The sequence below is a fragment of the Daphnia magna genome, linkage group LG7 (assembly GCF_020631705.1).
Source record: "Daphnia magna isolate NIES linkage group LG7, ASM2063170v1.1, whole genome shotgun sequence".
Classification (NCBI taxonomy): domain Eukaryota; kingdom Metazoa; phylum Arthropoda; class Branchiopoda; order Diplostraca; family Daphniidae; genus Daphnia; species Daphnia magna.
The window spans coordinates 12,759,431-12,785,632 of record NC_059188.1 but is presented as its reverse complement, the minus strand read 5'-3'; the positions used below and the strand labels follow the sequence as shown (position 1 = coordinate 12,785,632).

Genomic DNA, 26,202 nt, shown 5'->3' with positions numbered 1-26,202 from the left:
TGCTTTAGATCCTGTTTGTTTCTTCATTTTTGCTGTTGGTATTTTTTCTTATTGTTTTTCATATATAGTTCCAAGTGAACAAAACTTTTGGGAGAATTCGTTCGTTTGGGTGCAAGACATAAATACATAACAACAGCTGGCCTGATATACACGTCCGGGCAAAAAGGTTTCGTACCAAGAGACCATAACAGTAGATACTCGATCGTTATTGCACTCACACACAGACACTCAAACAAGACAGAAGTATATGGAGTTTTAATTGAACTGAACGGTCACCATGGTTCGTCGTCGTAATAACAATATAACAAACCGGACGAACGAGAGAAATAAAGAAACATCATCACACACCAGATGGTCTAATAGTGATACTCCCGCGTGCAGCAAAAATTCAGCAATGGGCCTGCGTACGTATCAGGTTGTCGTCACCGGTTCACAGCATTTCCTTTTATCTATCGTTACGCGAGTTGCCGTATTTGTGTGTGTGGTAGACAACAGAACAACAACCATGCGAAACCTAATCAAGTCATTATGGACACGCCATGTAGCAAGTTCATTGTCCCTGAATAATCTCTGCCATGTTGCCGGTCCTTGTATTATTAAGACTAAAAGTAATAATGATAATAACCTTTTTCTCATCAGTAGAAAAATGTATGGATAAATTCTCAATAGAAAATGAGAGTATTAACATTTAACAGTCGTTGTGTTTTTGTTTTAATGATCGTTTTTTTTTCTGTTATGTTTTTTGTGTGTGTGTGGAATTCTTTTCGGCACGTTTGTGAATGCTTAAATTTTTGTTGGGAAAATATTATATTCTAGTAATTATGGTGTGAAGATGATTTACATCATTCCTTTTTATTTTTATGATGAATTATTACGAAAAACAAAAAAACAAAACAAAAGAAAACTACTCTAGCAGACGATGAAATGCCTGATCTTGTACGACCTGACTTTCAGTCTCGGGCGCCATTATTTCTTCGCAGGTAAAATTTAGCCATTTATATCAGTAGACATCGAGATTCTTTACGAAAATGTTTTGATTTAATCATTTATGGGTGAAGAATTCAAAAAGAATGTTTGACCATCTCGATGTCAACCTATTACGGTCGTTAATTATTATCGACGACATGTGTAGGCTGCTCCTGGATGTCGAAGGCACGTGTTGTGGACGTGCCCTTCCACCAAGTAATGATACTGCATACTTCCCCGCAACCAGTAGTAAGTGCCAAATTCCATTCTAACTTGCCTCCTTTTTTCCTTGTTTACGCAGAGTCCAAACAGTCATTATCAAGCCTAGCAAAAGGCATGCATGCTTGAACTAAGCACTGATTATTACCCATCACTATCTCCAATCCAATCAAATAGCTGTTTGTTTTGTGTGTTTGTGTGCTGAGTTCGTCCTCGATGAAGTGAACGTCATCGAACTCTTTCGTAATCCACTAGGAAATGTAGGCCGGATATGGTAGGGGTTCATTTTGATTTCCAGCTCTTCTTTATTCAGTCAAGTTCAATTCAGTCAGTAGAGCAAGTCTACGTACATAAATTTTCTTTTTCTAGAGTTGGCATTTGTTTTGATAAGTGTAACTTGAAATTTTCTTGTTGTGTACAGATTTCATCACTAGAGCCAAAACTCTCTTTCTGGCCTAGTGTTCCGGCTCTTTCCAATTTTTTTTGTGGGGGGGAGGGCGTGAGAATTCTTCGATCACATCGTCATTTACACCCAAACGAGCGTAACGATAAAATAGGCCTATCTCCAACTTTAGCTCCCAGGTTGTTGTTGTTGTTGTTGTTGTATAAAGATATCTTCCGGTTCGCCTATAGCCCTTAATGGATAACGTAATCTAAAAAGGACCTCGAGAGACGAATCTAACATTGAAGGGGGGGAAGGCTATTGACGTGTAAGGGCCTGGTTGTTTTTCTTCTTTATGATGATGTAGGGGGGACTTGATGGTCAGTCATGGCATACCTTTAAAGTATTCCAGTTTTCTTTTCTTTTTGTGTTTTGGGTGGCGAGGGCATGAGGGGTTTACCGCAGTCATCATCACCACCACTGGAGCAAAAACTACACCGCCACTTTACTAACCATCCGCTGACAGAAAAAAGAAAAGAGGCTCAAAGTCATAAAAATCGATTTTTTTAAAAGAAAAACTAATTCGAATTTTTTTTAAATTCTTTGTTGTCGTTCCGCAAGGAATTTCAGAATTTTTTCTCTAAATTCAGTGGGATCGTTCTTATCGTTTTAAAAGTCATTGCCACTTTTTTTTTCTGTTTTTTTTTTTTGTTTTTGTTGTTGCCAATTTTGAATTCAACAGCCAAAGAAATTCGTAGTTTTTTTTTTTTTAACTTGTTGGTTTTCTTTTTTTGTTAATTTTTTAACGGGCACGTCTGTTCATTAAGATCCCCACTGGTTTCATTTTATTGCCCAGTACGGCAAGCGGACCGTCTTTTTTATTTTTTTATTGTCTCATTCCAACTGTACGCGCATTCCGTCTGGGTCCAAATAGCGCGTCCATACACCTGTGCTTAAAATAGGCATGTTGAAACACAATTATTTTTGCTTTCTTCCGACTATATTTATTTATTTATTTATTTTTTACTTTAACTCTTTTCAAGTCTTAATTAATTTTCAATTTTGTTTTAAATCGTTTCCCGCTAAACAAAAGATCAGAATTTTTCTAACTTTAATTGACGTTTTTCATCGTCGTTATAATTGAGTTGTTGAGTTGGTCGTGTGGCGACGCTCTATGGCGTCCAGCAATTGCGTGCTTCCTCTTCCGAAGTAAACGACAAGCATCGCTTAATGAAACAAGTGATTCCGATCGCTGCCCATGATAGCCAGTGGATTATCTTTTAGCGACTCGCGCAAACCTCTTTTCGATTCAAATGGATGGTCATAACAAGTCCACTGAAAAAAGCGAACTTTCTAGCTGGTTGGTTTATGTGTTAGACTACAAGGTAGTGAGTAAAAGGAGGTTTCCGAACTTCTTTCTTCTGTAATCTACACCGGGGATAGGCAAGTCGAGCGTGACGGAACTCCCCTGAAAAAGAGGAACGCTGGACAGTTTTGTTGACCGCAATCGTTGTGGCTCTCATTGCCTTTTTGCCGAGCCCTTCTTCTACATACACACACACACACACCCTCCCTGTGGGCTTCCCGTTATATAATCGTAACACGAGTTTACACACAATAGGCTGTGTAGTAAAAAATAGACATGTGCACACCTTTTTTTTTGTTCTGTCGAGTTGTTGTGCAACCGACATTAAGACACGAGGTGACAACCAACGCCATAAAACAACAGGTGACGAATTCCCCGTGTCGTTGTCTTTGAAATGCGCGGAATCGCCAGACTGAACATGCTAATTTTTCTCTTCCGTTCTTGTCGTCTCTCTTCAATCAGCGTCCAAGGTGATGACGGATCATCCACATCCTTAAAAAAATAAATGAGGCCGTGAAATATAATCAAAACAGAAAATTCGTTATTTTTCTTTTGTTTTCCTTAATTTGTTTCACCAATTTTGGCGTCCATCCACCTCCGTTGGTTTGGACTTGCACCTACGGGTCAGGTGTGTGTGTGTGTGTGCTCTACCGTAGTAGTTTCCAAAAAAAATGGCGCAACACATTCAACTGCGTCGTTATCTTTTTGTTTTCTAACCAAAGGCTATTTGACTAACGAGCTTCGAGTCTTGACGAAATCTCTACGGTTAATCACCTTTTATTTGTTTTTGAATTAAAAAAGGAAAAAAAAAAAAAAGATTAGTCTTTTTTTTTCTTTTCTTTTCTGGGTTAATGATTTCGAAATGTTTTTAATCTTTTTTAATTATGGATTGCGTTGTGGCGTCATATTTGAACGAAGCAGCGAGAAAGTTTTGTTTGATTTGTGTGTTCGACGTCGTTGACGTTTTTTCTTTTCGTCTGTTAATGACGTTTTGTCATTCATCGATTTGGCAATTTGATGCAGTTGTACCCCCGACGTTATCCACTTTTCAAGGGGGTTGTTTCTTTGATTCATGACGCACAGTATGTCATGTGTTGTTTCTCCCCCCCTCCGCTGTTGCCTGTACAATGAATTGTTTAAAATGAATGAAATGAAATAGTTGAACTCGTGTCACCTGTATCAGCTGCAACGATAAAAAGGGATCCAGGTGCGCGAAAGAATAAAATAGAGTATAAAGGCAATCAGGCCAACGAGTCAACCATGAACTCTATGCGCAATCCATGCCAACTACCTGCATTTGTTTTTATTTCGCTTCGTTCTTGAACTTTGGAATTTTATTGCTTTTCACGTCTGCGGCTTTTTGTTTTGTTTTGTGACTGGACAAAACTTTAATTTGAATGCAATCATTTTGTTGTTGTTGGTTTCTTTTTGATGTGTCCATCATTTCTTTTTTGGAGGGTTTCGATTGTCAACTCGGATCACGTACTCATTAACCTGCGTCTGTGAGCGCCCCGATGGCCGTTGGAAATGAATAGCTGAATTCCGTAATCGATACGTAAAAAGACACACGCGTTAGCCATTTAACCTTTGCTGATTACTAAATCCCAGTTGGGCAGGTTGATTTTTGTTTTGTTTTCTTTTTTTTTTTCTCAATATGTATTGGTTTTGAGAGGCAAGTTTTGTGTTTTGTCTTGTGCCTCATTATTATTCAAATCTCGGAGAAACACACACGTAGAGAGAGAGAGAGAGAGTCTCATTAGTTTAAATGATGTCGAAGAAAATGCCTTTTGTAGTTGGGGCTCGCGCGCCGGATATCCACACACACGTAGCGATCGGAATGTTTTCTTTTCCACATATTTTGCATCCGTTGAATGTCGACACGAATTCTCTCTCTCTCTCTCTCCTTCGTTGTTGTTGTCGTCGTGATGTTAAAATGTTCTGATATTTTACCTGATGTTTAGTAGGCCCGTTTAATCTCGGTTTAACGGCGGGTCGCAACCGGTTCAAACTTACCCGCCGAGTCGGCCAGTGCCACATAGTTGACCTACCTGTTGATTTCTTTTTTTGTTGAAAACCATTCGGCTCTTGTGTGCTCCTTTTTTTTCTTGTGTGTTTATCTTATTCATCACCTGATTATCTCTCTCTCTCTATGTGTGTGTGTGTGTACACACGCTGATGGAATTTCGCCACATTATAATGTCGGTATTTAATAGCAGAGCCGACTCATCCGCTTCATTGTTTCCTTTCCCTGTTGTGAACACACACTCTTCTGTCGCCAGTTGAAAAAAAACAAACAAGAAATTATTAATAATTGCCATTTATTTCAACATTCCTTTTGGACTTGTGTTTTTCGGTGGTGCTTGTAAATAGCGGATGGCAGTCGTAAAATGGTGGGCCAGCTTATGATCTGATGACGGTGTGTGTAAATCAAAGCAGTTTTGCTGGGGAAACTGAGTAGCTCGTCCTTTTTGTGTGTGTGTGTGTGTGTGTGTGTGTGTGTCTTGATGATATTAAAACAAAAACAGGCAGCGCAGGAAATTAAAGAAAATATTTTTTTTTTAAAAAGGCTTTGAAGAGTTTTGTTTCCTGTTTTAATGGCTTGTTGCGTATAGTTGTTGCGGTTTAGTTGCTTGTTTGATGTAACCGTACGTTTTGGGGTTTGGAAAAAGCAGCAAGGCAAACACGAAATGATGATGACGTCGCTTACTACTAGCCCCAGATATGGCGGCAAACAAAGTTGAAACATTCTTTTTTTCTTTTTCTTTTTTGTTTGCCTCATTTGGTAGGCTAGTGATTTACGGTTGCCGAAACCCGACGCTATCCCCCCCTCCACAACAACAACAACGTATAGTTAGCATATTAACGAAGCTCCCCATCACGATAATCCAAACACGGCAGCCATCTTTCTTTCTCTTTCTGGACGATCTTTGTCGAGGGCGACACGAAAAGAGAGTGAAATAAACGCAGCAGCAGCAGACAACACACAATTTAATGAGTTGAAAAATAGTATGCAACTCTCCCCATATATAAATATATATCCCCCCCCCCCTCCTCTCCCGAACGAATATTATTATTATTTTTTTTAATGAGCGGCATCTTCCAAAATGAAATCCTCGCGCCCCGGATCTTCTTCTTCTTCTCTTTTCGGAGCTCTTTCTGTTGTTCTTGAGGCGTAATGTCTTATCATGTTGCGGAAGAGAGGCCCCCATCATCATCATCGTCCCACCGAGAGGAGAGAAACAACTTAAAAAGCCTAGATATATGGTCCATTAGACTTGGGGTCATCCCTTTCATTTTTCTTTCTTCTCTTCTTGTTGTTATTATCGACCAGGAGGTCAGACAGCAACAACAAGAACAAGAAGTAGAGACAAATATTGAATAATAAGATGACGGGGGGGTTTGGAAGGAGAAGAAGAAAGAAAAAAGGATGGAAGACCTGTCAACATCTTCTCGCGATTGTTATCCTATCGATTGTTGTTGGAAGATTGGGCAACTTCTCTTTTTATTATTAGTGGAGACTTGAAAAACAAAACAGAAGCTCTTCGTTTGTTTATTTTTTGAAGCTTTCAAATGAAATGTTCTCTGAAAATGAGACTCTTTTTATCGGTGGTAGCCCATCGTCTCAACAACCCACCCACTGCGTGCACAGAAGGACATCGTCCTGAAAGAGCCCCCAACTTTGGGACGCAAGATGGAGGGGGGGGGGGGTATCGTATCGTCATGTTGACACCATCACGCGAACTAAAGAGGCCCCCCCCCTTAAAAGAAAAATTTAAGAAAAGATCAATTTTCAAACATTCCCGCGCTTTTTGTTTTTAAATTCAAACGAGGAAATTCCGACGAAAATGCATCGCTGTTGAAAATGATTAAATTATTAAGAGACACTGAGATTTTCTTTTTTGGTTGTGGGATAGGTGGGGGGGGGTGGATGTGTTGCGTCAATCAAGTGGAGCCAATCCACTCAACGAATTGAGAGGAGCGAACATCCGGTCCAATCTCTTTCTCGTCGTCACCACAACAAAAAAGGAAAAAAAGCTTTGGCGTGTGCGTGTTCAGTCCTCGTTCGCTACCTGACCCGTTCCATGGCGCCCATCTCGCACAATTCCCTTTTGTTTTTGTTTTGTTTTCTTTCTAGCTGCTGAGATCATGTAGAGAAAGAAAGGCGAAAAGATGCGTAGAACTAGAGGCGCCCCTAGACATGAAAAGAAAAACGAAAGCACAGCAAACATGTCCGGACAGGTAGTGACTTTCCCACACTTGTCGACTGGCGCGCACACACCACCGTGCACGCACGACTCATTTGCATCCCTCTCTGCAGGATCCCACCATTTGTGCTTGTCTTGTGTGCGTACTAAAGTCGGTGGTCGTCTTTAACTCAGCCACCAACCCCCCCCCCTCTGTCTAAAAACCCCAAGCTCTCAACGTGTGTGTGTGTGTGTGTAATCTATAAATCGTCTCGTCTTGATGGACGTTAAGACCCCGAGCAGAGAGCTACTCTTTTCACGCAATCGGATCGAGGAGGAGGACTCCAATTAGCATCGGCTGCGGCCGCGAAAAGATGGATCCCTTTTCGATATTTGGGGCTGGTTCGATTTCCCACCCCACCTCTCCCCCCCTACTGTTGTACACACCTGACGAAAGAGGCTGTTTTTCGGCTTCTACCAATCATTCGTTGATTATTCCCCGTCTTTTTGGTTATTATTATTTTATTATTAATTTTTTTTTTTTTGAAATCTTACCTTAATGTTATGAATATTTAGGCAAATTATTATTCCCCTTTTTTTTTTATTATTTGTTTTCATTATTTATTCGGGTAGGCAGTGGGGAAACGTTACGGTTATTAGAGTGACCTTATTCTCTTTTTGTATTCACGTCGTGTTTCCACCGAGATCCGATTTTCAATTGAGAAATGTCAACGTCGCAGGGGGTGGGGTGGGGAGGGTGGATGGATGGAGAGAGCGTAACTAATGAGCATTTTGATTTGCATCAAAACGTGGGGTTTGTAGTGTGGTTGGGGCTGGTTGACCTCTCTCTCTCTCTCTTCCACTCGTATAATTTGCATACATGTTAATGGTCCGGTGACTCGGAAGCTCATTATCTCTTTTTATTTTTAAATATTTTTCCTTTCCTTTGGCCGGAGTCGAAGTTCTCTTGGGAAATGAAAATTTCAATCGAAACAAGAAAGAAAAATAGACACGGCCGACTGTCGTGTGGCATATTGATTCGATATGATACGACGCAGTTTAGAAAGAAAAACACAAATCTTTTCTCTTTTTGTTTTCAAACTGGACAGGTAAAAAAAATAAAAGGGCCACCTTTTCGTGTGATTTGTTAGGCGCAGGGCTGAGCGAAACGCGCAGCATCCGGAAGTGATCAGTCATCCGTTATAGTTTGTTGAAATCTCTTCTCTCTTTTTTCTTCATTTATTTCTTTCAAACCGTGAAAGAAAGAAAATCTTGTTTTCCAGATGATTTTTTATTTTTTCAAATCACGTCCTCTTTATTTTTTTCTTCTTCAAATTAAAATAATTGAATTAAATGGTTAATGTTTTCTATGTTGAATGGGCCGCCGCTTAACATTTCCGGCTGCTACGGTTTTCGTACTCGGCAGATTTTTCTCTTTTTTTCAAACGATCGTAAACTTGTGTTTCCACTTTTTTCTTCTTCTTTTCGTACGCCATTGAATTGCGTCTTAAAAGTTGAAGTTTATGGTGCGTCTATTTACAAAGGGGTCGGAAAAAGAAGATGCGTCCGTCTTTTGTTGTTGTTGTTGTTGAACGCATCTTAACAAATGGCCAAAAATGGGCAAGAAAAGGGAAAGAAATTTGAACAAGGTCGGCCTGTTGTGGTGCGCTCTCTTTTGATTAGCGAGCGCGCCACGTTCAAGTGCTCACCTGGCCGTGAGTAATTGAATCATGGCGTCGTAATTTCTCGCCGTTGACGACGCTTCACTTTCACGTTGCCAGCCAAGTGCCCCGCGTTCGTTTCGACATTTTGTTGAAATTTATTTTAAATGTTTTGAAATGGGGGGGGGGCGTGAATTTAAAAAATAATAAAATTAAAATAAAATGTCGACGACCTGCGACGTGTTCCCCGATGGCTTAGTTATAACTGGAGATCAATGAGTTGTGTTTTGCGATCGAATTCGCCTTGATTTGTTTGAAGATTTTGAATGGCGGGAAATTTTGAATCCCAGTATGTGGGCGGCCGATGTGATTCGAACGTGAAACGTCATTCACGAAGAGAGGACGAAGCTCAAATGTGAATGGCAAAAGATCCTTCGTGTTTGAAAAAAAAAAAATGAAAATTCTTTGTGGGTGGGTCCCGGTGCTCCTGTGCTTTACTCGAAAGGATATCTGGTCAACTTTGCAGTGTCGTTGTTAAGGATAAAGCAATTAAAAACGCTGTTCTTGTCGCCTTGGTGGTCGAACAAGTGTGGCGTTCAATGGTCTTTTTTTAGGTGCTCGTTTTTCGCGTGTGTGTGCCTGGTCGTCGTTTCTAATTGACGAAGAAGAAAGAAAAACAAAAAACGAAAAAAAAAAAAAAATGGTTATTGATCTAGTTTAGATTTTTATTTTTCTTTGCGAGAAGATTCCCGAGAGAGTCCCGCGTTACGATTCCTGGAAAATGTCGTGCACATTTCTCACAGCCGCCGTTATTTACCATCTTCTTCTTCTTCTTTTTCGGTTATTATTTTGTGGCTTTTCTGATTTGTTTTAACGACTTATTCCAATTTCGCAGCGTGGCTTTGCAGCCGAAAAAAATGGGGGGGTTTCCAAAACAAACCGAACGACAGACGGCAATGAGACCGCACCGGTTGTATTATTTTGTTACTATATAGTTCGTCCACTATTTTTTTTTTTTCTCTCTTTGCTTTAATTTTTTTTTCCTCCTTTAGAATGCGACAAAACTGCCAATAATAATCTCTAGACCCTTTTATTTTAGTATTTGATATTGGAATTTTCTAGTCGTAATATTAAAAAAAAAAAAAAAATTAATTTTTTTCTTTGCGCCTTAAAATGCCCAGCACCAGTTGGCGAACGGCTTCCAAAACTGTGTAAACCAAACTACTGAAATAAAAAAAAAAAAGGGGGGGAGGCGATAAATAGTGCAGGTTACCGCGAAATTATTATTTTTTAATGAATTCTTCTGATTTCGTTTCCCCAATAAAGCGGAATCGTAACGATTTATTAATTATTGTTATGGCGACGACAAAATATTGAAGATCGCACGTTTTCAACAACAACAACAAAATGAAAAATCAAATGCCGGTCATCGATTTAACTATCGGCATTTCCAACACGAATCTGAAGAATGTGCTCCCCTTTAACGAAAACGTTGTCAAAATGGACATTTAAATTTTAGAATTCGGGAAAAACGTGTTTAATCGAACGGTCTCGTTCAATGGGAGCGTCGCCGTCTTAAAGGGTCCAGCAACTAATCCTTTGATTTCTCATCGTCTTTTTTTTATTATTTTCTTTAAAACAAAACAAAAATTAAATTAAATCAATCAATCAAATGACACGCTGATCAGAAGAGAATGTCTGATGAAGATGCTCTGATAATACCACGATTTTTTGTTTTTTCTTTTAAATTGATTTTGATATCCAACTGACTTTGTCTTTAGTCTCCACACACACACACACACACACACACACATTGTGTGTTTATAAAGCCCCCCCCCCCGTGCGTGTGTAATCACTTGCGGCCGATTATTTGCTTCTTTGGCCAGCGTCCAACACCCAACACGTGTGGCCTGCTCGTTAACGCCACCAACTTTTTCATTCTTATTAGTCTCATTTTTAATTATTATTCATAATATCGGTTTGTTTTAAAAATTATTTTTGTCTCAAGAAAATTGAATTGAAAATTTCAAAGTTCAATGGGCGAACCGTTTTTGTTTTTCCCTTTGCTTTTGATGCACGCATCCAATAACAAATCACGGGCGCGTGCGTGCGTGCGTGCGTGCACGCTTAAGAAAAAGGAATGTTTCACGAAGACGCACAATGTGTCGGCCGGTGATACCGGCAGCCGGTCCCGTTTGGCCTTTGGTGTCGCTTCCGTACACAACAACCCCCTTTTGAAACGGACACTAAAAAAAGGAGTTAGGAAACAAGTGGGAAGGGGGGGGGGGGTTAGACATGGGCGTTCACTTGGGTTTGAGGACGAATTGTTTTGTTGTGGTTGAACTGATGTCCCGTCATTTGGCTTGATAGCAAATTTGAATATTTTTTGAGACAAGTTGAGCAGCGATTTTGATTGGTCAGCGTCGAATGGACATCCGCGTTGTGAATATTTTCAAATCAAAACGATTTTCAGATAAAGGCATTGCATTTGGTTGTCGTTCTATTTCTTTATTTTATTTTTTTTTATTTTTGAAAAATGTGTAGCATCAAGGGATGATTGCTAATCAATGCGTTTCTCTTAAAGAATGGCCTATAAACAAACGAATAAATTGTTTGTTTTTGTTTTTTTCGGTTAATGAGCCGGAAGGGGGTGGCAACTGGCATTCATTCCGTTTTTCTTTTCATTCGACAACAAGAAGAGTAGGATTACATTCTCCGCCATGCGCGTCAATTAAAACAACACTCGGGAACTTCAATGGCGATCTTTTAAAATACGCGTAAAATGTATGGTGGACGCAGCCCATCAATGAAACGGACTGTGCCTCCCACTTCTTTTTTTTTCCTTTTTTTTAAAGACTTGATGTGTATCACGACCGTTGTCTTTTTTGTTGTTGTTGTTGTGTTTTATTCGGGAGGGGGTGGGGTGGGGTTGGTTTCTATCAGACAAACGATGTCTATACAGACCGAGAGAGAGTTACGTGAGATATCCATATAGGTTTTAGCTCCTCCCATCGGGACCGGTGTGTCGGTCGTGCTAACTCAGGTAGAACCGATCCAGGGGAGGAGTGGGGGGGGGCTTTTCTTCTATTCTATAGTGTTTCATTTTTTTTTTTTTTTTTTTTTTGGGGGATAGTGGTGGGAGGGAGGGCATATACTATGGTGGCTATGAGGTTTCTTCACCTTGATCATGGTGGAGACAGTCGACTTTGGAACTGCTACGACGACTGGTCTCTTAAATTTTTCGACTCTTCTCTCCTTTTTTTTCGGTTTTTCAATTTCAGTTTGATTTTCATTTTTTCCCTACCCTCGTCCGTTGATTTGCCTGCGTCAAAAGACTCGCTGCATTTAGTTTGTTTCGAAATTGCCGCGCCGCTGTTTTTATTTTTGTTTTTGTTTCTCATTTTTTTGGCCTATGCAAATCTATCGCAAAGTGGTTGGTGGAACGAGATCAGTTTCGATTCAGTGCGACATTTTTTGAAATCAAAACAAAAACAAAACGACATTGATGAAATCATTTGAAAACACAGCAAGACGCGAGTGAATACGATCCGACAGTTTGTTTGTTCCAGCCATTTTTCGTCAGACAGCACGTCGTTTGATACGCGTAAGTTTTCGAATTATTTATTTGTTTTTTATTTTTTCGAGGTTCAATTTAAAAAGTTGAATGTCCTAAGCGTCACTTTTTTTTTTTCCATTAAGAGGTGGGAAGGTATTTGTTTCTCTCGTTGGCCAGACAAAATAATTTCTTCCATATTTTTAAAAGAAGCGAAATAGAAAAGAAAAGAAAAAAAAATTAATAATTTTATGGGAAATGAGTATCGGAACCATATGGCTGGCCCGACAGAGGTCCAGCGCCCACGGTGTTATATACATGCGTGTGTAATCATCGTCGTAAAAGCCAAAAAAAAAAATTTGGGGGGGGGGGACTTGTTATGTTAGCAAAGAAGAAATAGAAAGAAAAAAAAAAAGAGTTTGTTACCTCTGTTAACTATTTTTGCGGGATAATTGTTTGATACGGCTGGGAACAGACCGCTCGACTCTCCTAATAAAAAAAAAAAAAAATTAATTCAAAAAAACAAAAAAAAAAACAAACAAAATTATTATTGAATTAATGCGCGAGAAAATGACTCGATGAACTGACGTATCGTCCGCAACCGACCGGGCAAACAAACAAAAATCCCCGCGTGACGAAAATTAGGCTCTTGTTTTGACGTTACGGGTTAAAAAAAAAAAAAAACTTAATCGCAGGTGTGTGTAACACGAGTTTAAAAAACAATTATGTATAGGTTATTATTAGCTTTTGCGGGGCCTATGGGTAAACTGCACGGTCTCATCACATGATTTTTGGATTTTTTTATTTTTTTTCAATATTCAACTAGCTGATGCAATTCGACGGCACGTTAACGTTCTCGCAAGTGGCCGTGCTTTTCAACGGCGCTGCGTGTGCGTGTTATAATTGTGTGTGTGTGTGTCTATTTTTTTAGTGGATGCAACGACGGATCTCGGCCGATGTTGTCAGGCTCTTTTCGCACCCGAAAACACGGCCATTCAAAAGGATTTTTTCTCTTCACATTCTGCGTTTGATTGAAACGTTATGAGCTTAACAATGTCGCAGTCACCTGACTGACGTGCAACACGTTGTTCTTTTGTTTTTCTTTTTCTTTTTCAATCGTGAAAATTCGCATTTTTCTTTTTTTTTCAAACACGAGCAAAATAATTCCTAATTAAATGGGAATGAAATTAGGCCGTTGATTCGGTCTCGATGCGAAAACAGAAACGCACACACACACACACACACACACACACACCAATTGGGGTCATCCCTATCGTCTTATTTTGTTCGGTGCCGGAGAAACAATTTAAACGAAACACACGCCTATCTATGAATCGATGACGTCAACATTGTTCTCCTTGTCGTTTCTCTGTAACTTGATCCCCCCCCCCTCTCCACTCTAAAGAAGAAGAAGAAGAAAAAGAAAAAGAGAGTCTGCACTGATTGGCAATCTGTAATGGCCGATGGGACTGTTAAAACACGCGATAGGAATGCGTGTGTGTGTCTACCTGGGCCAATTATTCAAATGAAGCCTTTGCCTCGAGACCCACCACAATCCCGCCGAGCATTTTTTTGTTTTTGTTTTTTTACGAGTTGGGTTCGAGAAAGAAAAAAAGAGGGCAATCGAGTTGCATCATTTAAGATTTGCTTGTTAAAATGTGGTGTACAAAGAGGAACGTTGAGTGTGTGTGTGTGTGTGTGTGTGTTTGTTTTTTGTGTGTGTGTGTGTGACACGGCGGCATTTTCTGTCTCCTCCCTGCGACATTTTCTCGTTAGCCAACGGGGAAAAATCAAAAGCCAAACTACAAACAAATGATTAGCAAAGGCTTGTCCCTAGTTTGCCAAATGTCTCCAAGCACACAATTGTAGCCTTTTCTCTTTGCGTGTGCGTGTGTGTGTGTGTGTGCCAAGTGGAAGGCAATTTGCATGATTGAACGTCAATGGGATTCCGATTGGATGATCAACAAATGCACCCCCCCATGTTGTGCCGTTAGTGTTCGTTCGTTTCTCTGTGTGTGTGTGCTCTATTTCATAACGCGAATTTGTTTATTTATATAGATCTGTAGAACCGAGCGATGCTTCTAATGATGTACTCATCGTTTCTTTTTTTCCTTTTTTAAATTCTGAATTCGCCACGAGTTTCTTCTTTTTTCTGTACGTTGACAACTCTCGTGATTGGCAATTGGCGGGTGGGGCGGAGGGATTGCAGACAAACAAAAAGAAGGTTTTCATCCCCCAACAGTCATGCATTTGAATATTCTCAGTTTTAATGTTTCATTTGATGTAACAAACAAATTAAAATGGGATTTTCAATGAATGATTTGATCTGATTCGATTTGCCCGTTGGCGTCGCATCGTGCCAATCTGTTGCACTTGCAAATTTGAAAACCAACGAAATGACGTGAAATTTCGTGTCGAATTTGTAGACTGACACGAACCCCCGACGAACGTAATCTTTGCCTTTTGAATTGTTTTTGGTTTTACGTTTATTTTTAAGAGATGGGGGGGGGGAGAGAAAACAAATTGATTGAAACACGGGCCGTGTGTGTGGTTGGGGGTGTTTTGCGCGCGTGTTAAATCGAAAAATGACGCATCTCGCGCTGTTGATTAAGAGGCTATAATAATATAGTGGGATACTCGCGCCCCTCGTATTAACTTCCAACGGCTGCCCCATCGTTTCGTTTTTGTCGTCGAGATTTTGTTGTTGTTTTGTTTTGTTTTTTTAAACATCCGCGAGGATCAACCTGTCGACCTTGATCGGCAATTTTCACGACCGCCAAACGCCCCCCTCTTTAATTATTTTTTGTTTTGTTTTTTGGTTAGTGCCTTACATCAATCAATATCGCCGTCAATTTACTTTTTACTTTGTGAAAAAATGTAACTGATCAAGGAGGAAGGGGGTGGTGGTTGATTGACGCGTTAAAACGAAGCATATACAAGGAGGCTCATATATCCCGCGTGAGGGCCTAGACGTTGACTTGATGAATACTTTGCCAGGGACCTTGGGTTTTTGTTTTGAGGAGCGCAAGTGAACCAGAGTCGTTGGGGATATTAAATTTTCGTTCTCTTTTTGTGTGTTGTGGATGCGAAGCCGATAGCTTGGCTGGCCGAGGTCATATTATTAAGAGGTTTGATGGCTTTGCATCTTTTCTTTTTTTCACGCAACAGCATCCATTCGGGATTGAACGGAGCCGTTTTACCTCTAAATCCGGCCACGTGCATGTTCTGTTTCGATTCTGGCGCTTCAGCGGCAAACCTTTGCGCTTATGTGTCAACTTCACTTTTCTATGTGTGTTTACGCTTAATACTTGAAATTACTGTATCGATCTATGTGAAAAGGAGGGGATGTTATCCTTGCAATAGGAAGCGTGTCAAAGGTCTAACTCTGTGCGTGTGTGTGTGTGTGTGTGTTGGGAGCTACGTAAGATGATCTGCCGTAGTCAAATGAAGCATCTCTCAGTCAATGATCCCCTACAAATGCTTGGTAACGAGTGACACCTATGGGACTATTTGCATTTTAATCGAATTAATTCGATTACATGTCGGCGGGATAATGGAAGCGCAGAGATGTTTGCCATCGTGATGAGAAAAAAGAATCCCGTCAGAGTCATCAATTTTTTGTGTGTGCCAAAACGTTTTGATATCATCACCACGTCTTTAAATGCACGTGGCTCACTGATAATCAAATTGATGAAAAAAAGGGGGGGGGGGTAGGAAAAGGAAAAGGAGACCGGGAATTTCCCGTCTCCGGATATGTTTTTTTTTGTTGTTGTTGACTGTGCAGGTGTCCTGCCAGGCCGTCAACGCGGGACTTTTCTTTTTTTATTTTTATTTTTAAACACAATTATTTATGGGAGAAATGACGTCATTGTTTTTATGAGGGGATATGAGACATCCTGAATTGTAAAATGAAAAAAACATGTAAGAAGATATGGATTCTTATGTGTGCGCGTATACATAAACTCTAGCATCTATCTTTCATACGCACACACACACACACACACACACACACCGTATGAGAAATAAAAGGACGCCATAGCGTGTGTCGGGTTACAAACTTTGGCCGTTGTGGGGCGCTGTTGTATTATAGCAACAGAGAGAATTAGTGATTTGGTTCGGTCAGCTGCCGAACGCGGTTGTCGTGTGTTTGTGTGTGTGTACGTACGTCTGCTTGTGTGTATGCGTGTATTACTTCCGATTCACTTGTTGCCCCGCTGTGCCACACACTTGCCAACAGCCGCTCTGTCTGATACGCTGCGTGAAAACAAAAGCAAAACACACAACAACAAAAAGAAAAAATGCGTGGCGGGAAATTATTCGTTTGAAAACAATTTCCCTGTTTCGTCTGTCTGTCTGTCTGGTGTGTGTGTGTGTGTTTTGTATTAAAAAAGAAAAAAAAGGGGGAGGGGAATTCAAATAAAAGTCAGTTGACTTGACCCTTTGGTCGCAGCGTGTCGTCTACGTTGAAACGTTTGGAGAGAGAAAAGAGAAACAAATGCATTTATCTTTTTGAGCAACATTTGAGAGCCAGTTAAAAGCAGACGAACTTGTCAAAGTGTTTCGTCTTTTTTTTAAATTTTTTTGATGAGTTGATTAAAAAAAAAAAAAACGAGAAACTCTGAAGAAAAGGGGGGGGGGGAGAAATTTGCCGATTGGGTTGTCTTGTTCATCTGGAAAACATTTGCTGCATCTCGATCTCGTCTGACAACGCCGCTGAAAAGTGTTGTGTCTGCGAATTCTCTACGAAATCGGAAGTGAAACCCTTTTTTTTTTTCAATTTAAAAAAAAAAGAAAAATTCGGATGTCAAGGGAAAATAGACGACGAAATCTAAACCGGATTTAAAAAAAACAAAAACAAAAAGTGCGGACAAACGTCAAAGAGAATAACTTCCGATAAGCAAGGGCGTTGTCGACGTCATGGCGTTGACAAGGTAATCGAATCCAGCATTTCAATTATGTTGTATGTAATTTAAAAAAAAAAAAATTGTTATTACGTGCAATTTTCGAATAGTCAAACGTCGTAGTTGTGTGGCCATTTGGCTTTTCTTTGGCATCTCGGGGCCCTCCATTTTTTAGGGTAGGTGAAAACTAGATCAAACTCGATCTTCCGGTGCCGCGCTTTTTCCCCGTTTCTTCCCATAGACGTTGGATGCATTTATTTATTTAAAAAAAGAAAAGCGAAATGCAGAGGGGAGGGCAACGTTATGTAATTTATACGACCTCAATTGTCTGTTGGAAGAGCCTCCCGTCCTATCAAATAAAAATTTATTTTTGAGATTTTGAGATTATTATTATCATCGCTAAACGACCTGTATATATTTTTAGTTTTTTTGTTGTTGAAGGCATCTGATTTTTGGTGAGCTCTTTTTCTAGACGTCGCGAAGTGAGTTGTACGCGAGTTATTTGAATTGTTGAATCGAGGGATTGATCGCGTGACACGACAATTTCACGCTCTTGTGTTCCTATGGCTTTGCTGCCGTTCCATCGTTCTGTCGTTGTCGTCCCTGTTTAGATGCGTACGTCTCGAATTGCGGGTTAGTGCGTGCCAGATAAGACGAGCTTTGTATACAGCCGATAAACGGCCCGTGTGTGTGTGTGTGTACGGTTTTTCTCCCGGGACTCGTCATCCGGCATTGCGTTTAAAGGAAGGCAAACTTATCCTTAATTCTTTTTTTTTTAAGGTTTCTTGTTTTTATCGTTTATCCGGTGTAGGGAAAAGATTGATTGTATTGCAAAGAGAGGAGGAAAACAAAACAATCTGTAAATATTATGCTCATATTGCGCAATTCCATTTTATTTCTTCCAAAAATGTCATTTGCATTTGACGTCAATTATATTCTGACGTCTAAATGTTGTGAATGGTTTCGTGTGATATCCGCCCCACTTTAGATTTGTTTGTTTCATCTTCATCTTTTTTATTATACAATCGACAGTTTGACGTGCCCGGTGGATCGGCCCCAACGACGTTGCGTCTCTACCGGCCACCAAAATGCCTTCCGCCAGTCCATTTGAGGTCAGTTTTTAACTTTTAATTTTTTACAAACAATCAAACAAAAAACAAAAACAAAAATGTATCGTCAATAATTAGACCGGCTTTTATATAACCGCATTGAGCAACTAGGGCTGAGCTTTCTCTTAAAATAATTAAAAAAAAAAATCTTAACATGAACGCCCATTTTTTAGTCTAAAAACAAAATATCGCGTGAGAAATTGGGCCATTGTCTTCCTGTACAAATGTTTGGTTTCGTCTCGTTCTCTTTGCGTATGGCACACGGTGTGGCCATCGACTCCAATTTTATTAAATGTATCAAAATTGTTGTATGTATTTAAAATAAACAAAAAGGGGGGACTGATTTGCGGCATTAACAAATCAACGGAATCTTCGTCTTCGGTCGTCATTGGCGGAGGCGCCGGAGCAGGTTGGGATTGCGACGAATATTTCCCCATGTGCGATGACCTGTTCACGTACACGGTGAGCGTCGTGCACAACAACAACAGTAGTAGCAACAACAGTAACAACAACAACAATTCGATGGCACCACATCTCGGCCATCAGCTCGCCAATAGCGCCAGCAATCATCACGAAGGTCAGCCGCAACAACAACAACAACATCATTTGGCGGTGGATGTCTCGCCGGATGCATCCGTCGTCGGTCAGCAGCAGCACCACCACCACCTGCACACCCACCACGTCCAACAGCAGCAGCAGCAGCAAGCCAACGACTTTATGGTTCACTTGTTGCCGCTAGGTGGCGCTGGCGACCAGACTAACCCGACCAGCAACAATAACAACAACAACAATACCAACAGCATGAATAATAATTCGACCACCTCCCACAAGACGATTCCAGTCTGTAAGTTTTTTGTTTTTCATTTCGATTCTTTTTTTTTTTTTTTTTTTTTTTATGTTTACGACGACATTGTTGTCAAATTTCAATATTTATTTTCGTGCCGGTGCGCTCTGAGCCAATTGATCATTATTACTCGGTCTACTCATGAGTGATGACATTGCTGTTTGAAATTTTTCTTTTCTCAACACTTCCGCTGAGGGCGGATCGACATCAATCAATCTTATTTTTTTTTTTTCATTTTTTTTTTCATTTTTTCATTTATTTATTTTTAAATAATAGCATTTTACAACATGTTCTGTAATAAGTACGTAATAATTGGGAATTCTCAGCGTGGCGACTGGCTTAATATGTGGGGCTGTTGCGTCAGACACCATCTGCCGGCCTCGTTCGACTAGCAGCTCCCAAGAATTTTTTTCATTTTCTTTTTCTTTTTCCTAGAAAATGTATAAAGAAAAAGAAAAAAAAAACAACAAAAAATTCGTTCTAGTATTAAATTGTGATACACCATCTTGGGTAGGGTAATAATAATCGTAATTGACCGCAGACTGCTACCGTGAACGGTCACACTGAACAACCGCTCTCCCTCCCATCTCCGATTAAGAGAGCCGCAAAAAAAAAAATATTATACACGAGACGGTCATCTTCATTGACTTTGCTTCTCTCTTTTTTTTAATATAAGAATTTCTTAAACGTAAAGAGCGATAACGTTATACAAAGCATTACGTGAAATGTGGTGCGTTTTAATTGCGGGACTAATGATGGTGAATCTTTGGGGTTTTTTTTTGTTTGTTTTTTTAAAAATAATATCAAACAGTTTCCAGTAGTTTTTCAAATGGAGCCTGGGAGAAGAAATTGCCAGCCGATTGGGACGAGAGCGACACGATCGATTGGCTCTTTACGGTCGCCAATAAGCTGGGCATCCCGTGCGAGTATTTCGCCAGTTTCGGTCACCTTACAGGTGAGTTTTATTCATTTGTTTTCAAGCTTATTTGTTACAATTTCGAATTGATTATTCACACGCGTGTTTCCATTTCAGGGAGCAATCTACTGGAAATGAACAAAGACGATTTCCAATCGAAATATCCGAATCACGGGCATAAATTTTACGAGGCCTTTAGGCAGCTCGTCCATCAAATTCAACTGCAGCAGCACAGCCCGGCCATCATTGATACGAGTACTGATCTCTTGGGCCTACAGAGTAAGTCCATCTCATTGACGATTCCTGTTTTAAAAAAAAGAAAAAAAAAAAATTTAGAATTTACATTTATTTAATCCTTTCTTGAATCATCATCTATTTAATCATTGGTCGACTCGTGGAATGATGAATGTGCGTTTGATTAGATACGCCGGCGGTGCATCACCACCATCAGGTGCATCAAACCAACAATGTCGATTGCTGGTCGATGTTGCCTCCTCCGCCGTCGATGGAGCAGAATAACTACACGTCTGCCGCCAACGGCCAGCCACCGGAAAATAGAATGATGGTGGCTAATGGCGGTTATTGCGGGCCGGCGCACGAGCGCGGCCAGCACCAGTACAGCAACAACAACAGCGCCATGGATTCATCGTCGTCTTATATTTACCTGAACGCTTCGGCCAATCTGCACCATCACAGCCATCATCAGCAACAACAACAACAACATCAACATCATTCTGCCAACAGTAAAAGTCTTGGCGGTTACGGCAGCGATCCGATCCAGCTGACGAATTTCCAGCAACATCATCACCATCACCACCAGCAGCAGCACCAGCAGCAGCACGAGAGTTACGATTCTTACTCGCTGGACATGATGGGGCCCGATCATTACTCGGAGAATTATTCAAACAGTACGCCGTCCTCGGATCCGGAGGAGATGATGGCCGCCGGCGACGGCATTTCACCTCAAATGATGGCCAACAGTTCGCTCAACACGACCGGCTTGTTGAAGCGAGTGGGCAGGCCGAGCACGTCGGCCAACAAGGCCGGCAGCGGCTCGAGTTCGAGCAGCAGCAGCAGCAGCAGCCGGCGCAGGAAACAGGACAGGGGCTACGGCAAGTTGTGGGAATTCATCCGCGATTTGCTGCACGATCCGAAATACTGTCCCAGCATGGTCAGGTGGGAGGACGTCAACGACGGAGTCTTCCGCATCGTCCAGAGCGAGAAGCTGGCCAATTTGTGGGGCACCATCAAAAACAACCCGCGAATGACGTACGAAAAGCTCAGCAGGGCCATGAGGTAAATTTTGAATTTATCCGTCAATTTGATTGGCTTCATTTCTTAATCTCTTCACACACAAAACAACATCCAACAGGTACTATTACAAGAGTAAAGTGTTTCTGCCTGTGCTGGGCCGTCGCCTGGTGTACAAATTCGGGCCGCACGCTGTCCTATGGAAGCCGGACAATCCGAATTTCGAACATCCAACGATGGAGGGCGACGATGTGAGGCACAGCGTGAGGACGTGATCGTGAACGGCTGTCGACTCTCTGCTAGCACGCAATTTGTAATTATTACCTCAGCAAATGGTTGTTTTATTAGATACATAACAAGGGACCCTCTGTGTGTAAACATTGCCAAAACAAAAGAACGTTTTATTCCTCGTGTTTTTTGTTTGTTTTTTTGCAGCATCGGGGGTGAAACGAGACAATGCAAATGGGCACAAATTTCGAACTGATTCATATTTAAAAACAAATGAAACATTTTGATAAGACATTTTTGAATGTTGGATGGAACTATTCCATGGCAATTGTACGTATCTTAATGTAAACTATATATATATATATATATATATATATTTTAATTGTGAATCACGTTTGCCTCTTTTAATCACGATTCATGTATAGCTACAACAACAAAATCAATCGACGTGTTGTGACGATGATGTTGTCGCCCTGAAATTTGCATACCGTGGTCCAAAATTCAGGGCTCATAATTTTTTAAATTTCTGCACCGTTTGTTATTCATTTGAAGTCGTTTTTTTTTTGGGGGGGGGGTCAAAACAAAGAACTAAATCATTTGAATATGAAGAATCTCCAAAATGTTTGACCTTTTTTTATTATATTCGTGTTGTTTTTGTTGTCTGTTTTTTAAAAATGGGAATTCCCTATTCATGACGTTGTTTTTGTTACTGTTGTCTCTTTTTGGTTGATTTTTCACACGCTCTTTGTGCCATTCCCGTCACACCAAAATTCTTCGTCCTCGTAAACGAATTTTTCGTTTATTTTAAAACAAAAAACCCAAAAAAGTCACAATCCATTTCATAATTCCGTATTTTTTGTTTAAAACTTGACCAACACGCAATTTTTTTTCTTTCCGCAGGATTTGAAGAGTTTTTTCTTTTCATTTTTCGTTCCCACGCAAACACAATTTGTGTGTCCTACCGCAATGCATAAAAAGTTATGTGTGTTTTCTTCCTACCGTTTACGTCACTTTCTTTTCCGACAACAAATAATGGATATCACATGTTTGAATCGAAACTTACATCAGGTCTTTTGTTAAAAAGAATTTATATATATATATATATATATAAGAAGGTGTTTATGTATGAGAGCTTTTTTGTGTTTTTCTCAGCCGTTTGGTTACGACGAGAATCGCGTTATCACCACAAGAGTCTTTGTTACGAAATCACTTTGATGTCCTCTTTTTTTTCTTCCATAATCATTTCGATCAATTTGAAGTAAAAAAAGAAAAAAGAAAAATACAAAAAGACACGTCTGATTTGTTGTTTATATCAACGCACACTAATTTCGTTATTATTTACATTATGTGTTTGTTTTTCAATGCAAATGTTATGCTACTGCGGTTCTTGTAGTTGATCACTAATTAATAGCTAAACAGCTATTTTATTTGATATTATAACAGTGAATCCCCCGGAAAGTAATGGATTATATTGTGAGAAATGTGTTGGTCCTTTTTACTTTCAGTTTTTGAAATCGCCTCTTCCGGTCTACCAAACCTGAATTTGAGGCTCGGAGGCCATCCTGCGGAGTCTGTAACAGGCCCCTTCCGACGGCAGAACTTTGGCTGCACTACGGCGACCTTTATTTATGAATTTATTAGTTTAGTTTTTCATAATGGGATTTAAAACTTGAAATTATTTGGCCAACGTGTAATCTGTAAATGTTTTACTTTTAGGTTCGATGGAAACGATCCGCTTGATTTCGTTCTCATCCGTGTGGTAGGCGGCCTGGTTATGGATGGCCAAATCCAAACCTAATCGCACGGCAATCATTTCGATTCTTAAATCCAGGTCATTCATTCTCGCCTACATTTAAAAAATAAATAAATAAATGTGTATACCTAATTTCTCTTCTTGCCCTATCACTCTGTGTAGATTAAAGTAGCGCAGAACGGCGTAGAGCAGCAGGATGGAGGAGAAGGAAAAGATGATGATGATCGCCCCGCCAAACGTATTCACCAATAAACCCTTATTGATCGATTCCGTAAGCGAATGCACAAATTCTATTAAAAATTGGTTGTAGTTTTACGTAAGCGCTGGACTTTGACGGATTCAGGATGATTCCATTTTGACCGAAAACAGAGGCCGCAATCACGCCGAAATAGCCTCCGCCCAGCTGAACAGGTACGCAGTTGGTCGCGTCATCGACTGTGGAAAAAAATAAAATAAAATACAACAAAAAAAAAAACGTGTCAAAGTTAAATTGAACTAATATTGAAACGCTGTGCAGCCCCCGCCCAAATGTATAAAAAACTCACTTTGAAATCGATGCATCGCTTTTAGAACTAGGAGAAACGCAAAGTAGCCAAGACAACCGACGACGAATGCGGCCCAAGGTGGATATTGATCGCATCCGGCGCAGATAACAACCTACGCATGTAATTAGTCCATTCAGAATAATTGATGGCCCTTGAGTTTCAGTTTTTTTTGTTTTGTTTTTTCAATTAAACATGGAACCAGATATGCGTGAAGGAATGCCAGAAAACTCGCCATTCCAGTGAAACTTCCGTTCAACATATTGATGAAGTTCCAGTTTCGAAGAGATCGGCCCGATGCGGTACAGTAGCGCTGGTATAAAAGCGATGCGCTCGTTGCTGCGGCAACGCAGATCAACGTATTGAGGCAAACCAATGAAATGACTCGGCCATCCTTGGCGTTCGATACAGTCAAATTGGATCCGGTATTGAACGCGATAGCGCCAAATAGGAAAATGAAAGCGCCCAGTGCCACTTGCTGTTTTTAAAAAATAATTGAATAAAAATGCCGACTATTTACGCGGGAATGATTTTATTTACAGGTATGGAATGCGGCTGGATGTGATTTGAATGGCCTTTCGTATCGAAACGGCCTGTTCTCGGTCCGGTCATTAAAGCGGCGGCTAATGCGGCCGATCCTCCTGTGGCGTGGACGACTCCGCTGCCCGCAAAATCCCGATAACCCATGTTACACAGCCAGCCGAACGGACTCCAGGCCCAGTGACTCACGATTGGATAGGTCACGCCTTTTCACATTCAACCGCCCACGAATTGAGGAAAATGTTTGTGTGAATTGTAATTTCATTCATTTTTGCTGTTTTCCGCAGGTACCTGAAATCATGATGATGCAGGTGAAGTGAGCCGTCATGGAAGAGCGTTCGTGCAGGGCGCTTTTAACAACCGCGACGGCCGTGGCAGAGAAAGTGTACTGGAAAAAACAGTGGGCCATTTTGTCGTTTGGGAAGTCCATCAAAGCGAAGTATCGAGTCCCGCAAAAGCCGTTTCCTTCACCGAACGCCAGCGCGTAGCCGCACAACAGGTAAAATAAAGATCCGATACCTGCCCATCAATGACATCAGCAGTCGTTAGAATTTAACTTGTAATAATAATAATAATCAATTAAATGCAATTCAGGAGGTTCGTAATTGATGGAATTCTACAAACTCGTGTCCACATAGTTGAGAAAGAGAACGTTGGTCACGTTCTTGCTCCTCACCGATCCCGACTCGTAGAACGCGAATCCCGTCTGCAAAACTTTATTTAAAAAAATAAAAAAACGCGTACAGATTTGAAAAAAAAATGCCGATAATATTTGCATAAAGGTCGACTTAAAACTCACAGAAGACGATGCTACCCATGACAATTAGAAAAAAGATGTCCATGTTTTTCTTGCAATTTTCCAATTCTTCGTGGAGGACATGAACTGAAGGGACAGGATCGCTTTGACTGGAAACGCTCATCGTCACCTGTGCGTCAAAGATTTTATCTTCCCTCCCGTTCCTGCCGGATGACTGCTGACGGAGCGGCTGAAAACGGGCCTTTTTAAAGACGAGCAACTTGCGTGCCGTGGGCCAAGATAAATATCGATTTCATCTGCAATTGGGCGTCTGAATTCATGCGACTAAGAGATTCTAAACGTAGCGACGCAAAGTCGGCCTCCGAACTCGCGTCGCTCTGTTTCGTACACGAATTTCTTGACCAGAACGCTTTGTAATGTCGAGCTCGGATATCCAAGTTGGGACGAAAGTGGCTCGTTATTTATTCACGTGGGGTGACTGCGAAAACCAACTGTGCATGAAAGTCTCTTTGCTGTCTTTTATATTTAGCAATGGCCAAGTAATGCTGGCCGGTCGCATTGGCACGAACAAATTGTTCTTTTCATATATTCTTGATATTATTTGTTTCCGAACGCATTAGACACGCCGTCAGAACGTCATCACGACTTACGAATGTATGTAGGCTTATGCCCCCTGTCGAGTTGGTAAATCGCAGTTGGCCTTTTTCGATTATGAATTATGAATTGAATACATCTGACTTAGTAGCATTACGTTTTGACGGATGTAGTTGTTGTGTTCTACACACGAAAAACATCAGTTTCATCCGATTTAATGTATTAATGTCAATAGAACTGTCTGCTTAAATAGTTTCTTTTGTGCTTTCAAGTTGTAATGTATGAATCCGGTTTCTTTGAAAAGACAATTTTAGGAAATCGTGGGTGGTTTTCATTGCCGAGGTAGTTTACTAATGTCATTCACCCAGGTAGTGTTGTTTTTCTTAGTTAAAAGGGGGATGATATCCAAAGATTCCACCCACGGATAAGGTATCGA

General features: G+C 40.5%; 2 protein-coding genes across 4 annotated transcripts; one reads left to right on the top strand and one right to left on the bottom strand.

The window, feature by feature from the left end:
* Nucleotides 1-1,008: 1,008 nt before the first annotated feature.
* On the top strand, nucleotides 1,009-22,890 carry LOC116928142 (myb-like protein Q). 3 transcript variants are annotated; one of them, XM_045177461.1, is made up of 7 exons: nucleotides 1,009-1,215; nucleotides 18,265-18,344; nucleotides 18,675-19,185; nucleotides 19,997-20,140; nucleotides 20,219-20,380; nucleotides 20,524-21,397; nucleotides 21,474-22,890. In XM_045177461.1, the coding sequence occupies exons 2-7, from the start codon at nucleotides 18,321-18,323 to the stop codon at nucleotides 21,625-21,627; spliced, it is 1,869 nt and encodes a 622-aa protein (XP_045033396.1). In that variant the 5' UTR covers nucleotides 1,009-1,215; nucleotides 18,265-18,320; the 3' UTR covers nucleotides 21,628-22,890. The 3 variants fall into 3 exon arrangements, with proteins under 3 accessions (XP_045033396.1, XP_045033398.1, XP_045033397.1); XM_045177463.1 differs by lacking the exon at nucleotides 1,009-1,215 and adding an exon at nucleotides 11,973-12,382; XM_045177462.1 differs by lacking the exon at nucleotides 1,009-1,215 and adding an exon at nucleotides 16,413-17,262.
* Nucleotides 22,880-25,750, bottom strand: LOC116928148 (putative ammonium transporter 1). Its single transcript, XM_045177464.1, has 10 exons — nucleotides 25,215-25,750; nucleotides 25,040-25,129; nucleotides 24,707-24,934; nucleotides 24,416-24,621; nucleotides 24,111-24,353; nucleotides 23,879-23,990; nucleotides 23,650-23,768; nucleotides 23,462-23,588; nucleotides 23,291-23,374; nucleotides 22,880-23,200 (listed from the first exon to the last, which is right to left on the bottom strand). Exons 1-10 carry the CDS (start codon nucleotides 25,333-25,335, stop codon nucleotides 23,109-23,111), a joined length of 1,422 nt encoding a protein of 473 aa, XP_045033399.1. The 5' UTR covers nucleotides 25,336-25,750; the 3' UTR covers nucleotides 22,880-23,108.
* Between the last annotated feature and the right edge of the window lie 452 nt (nucleotides 25,751-26,202).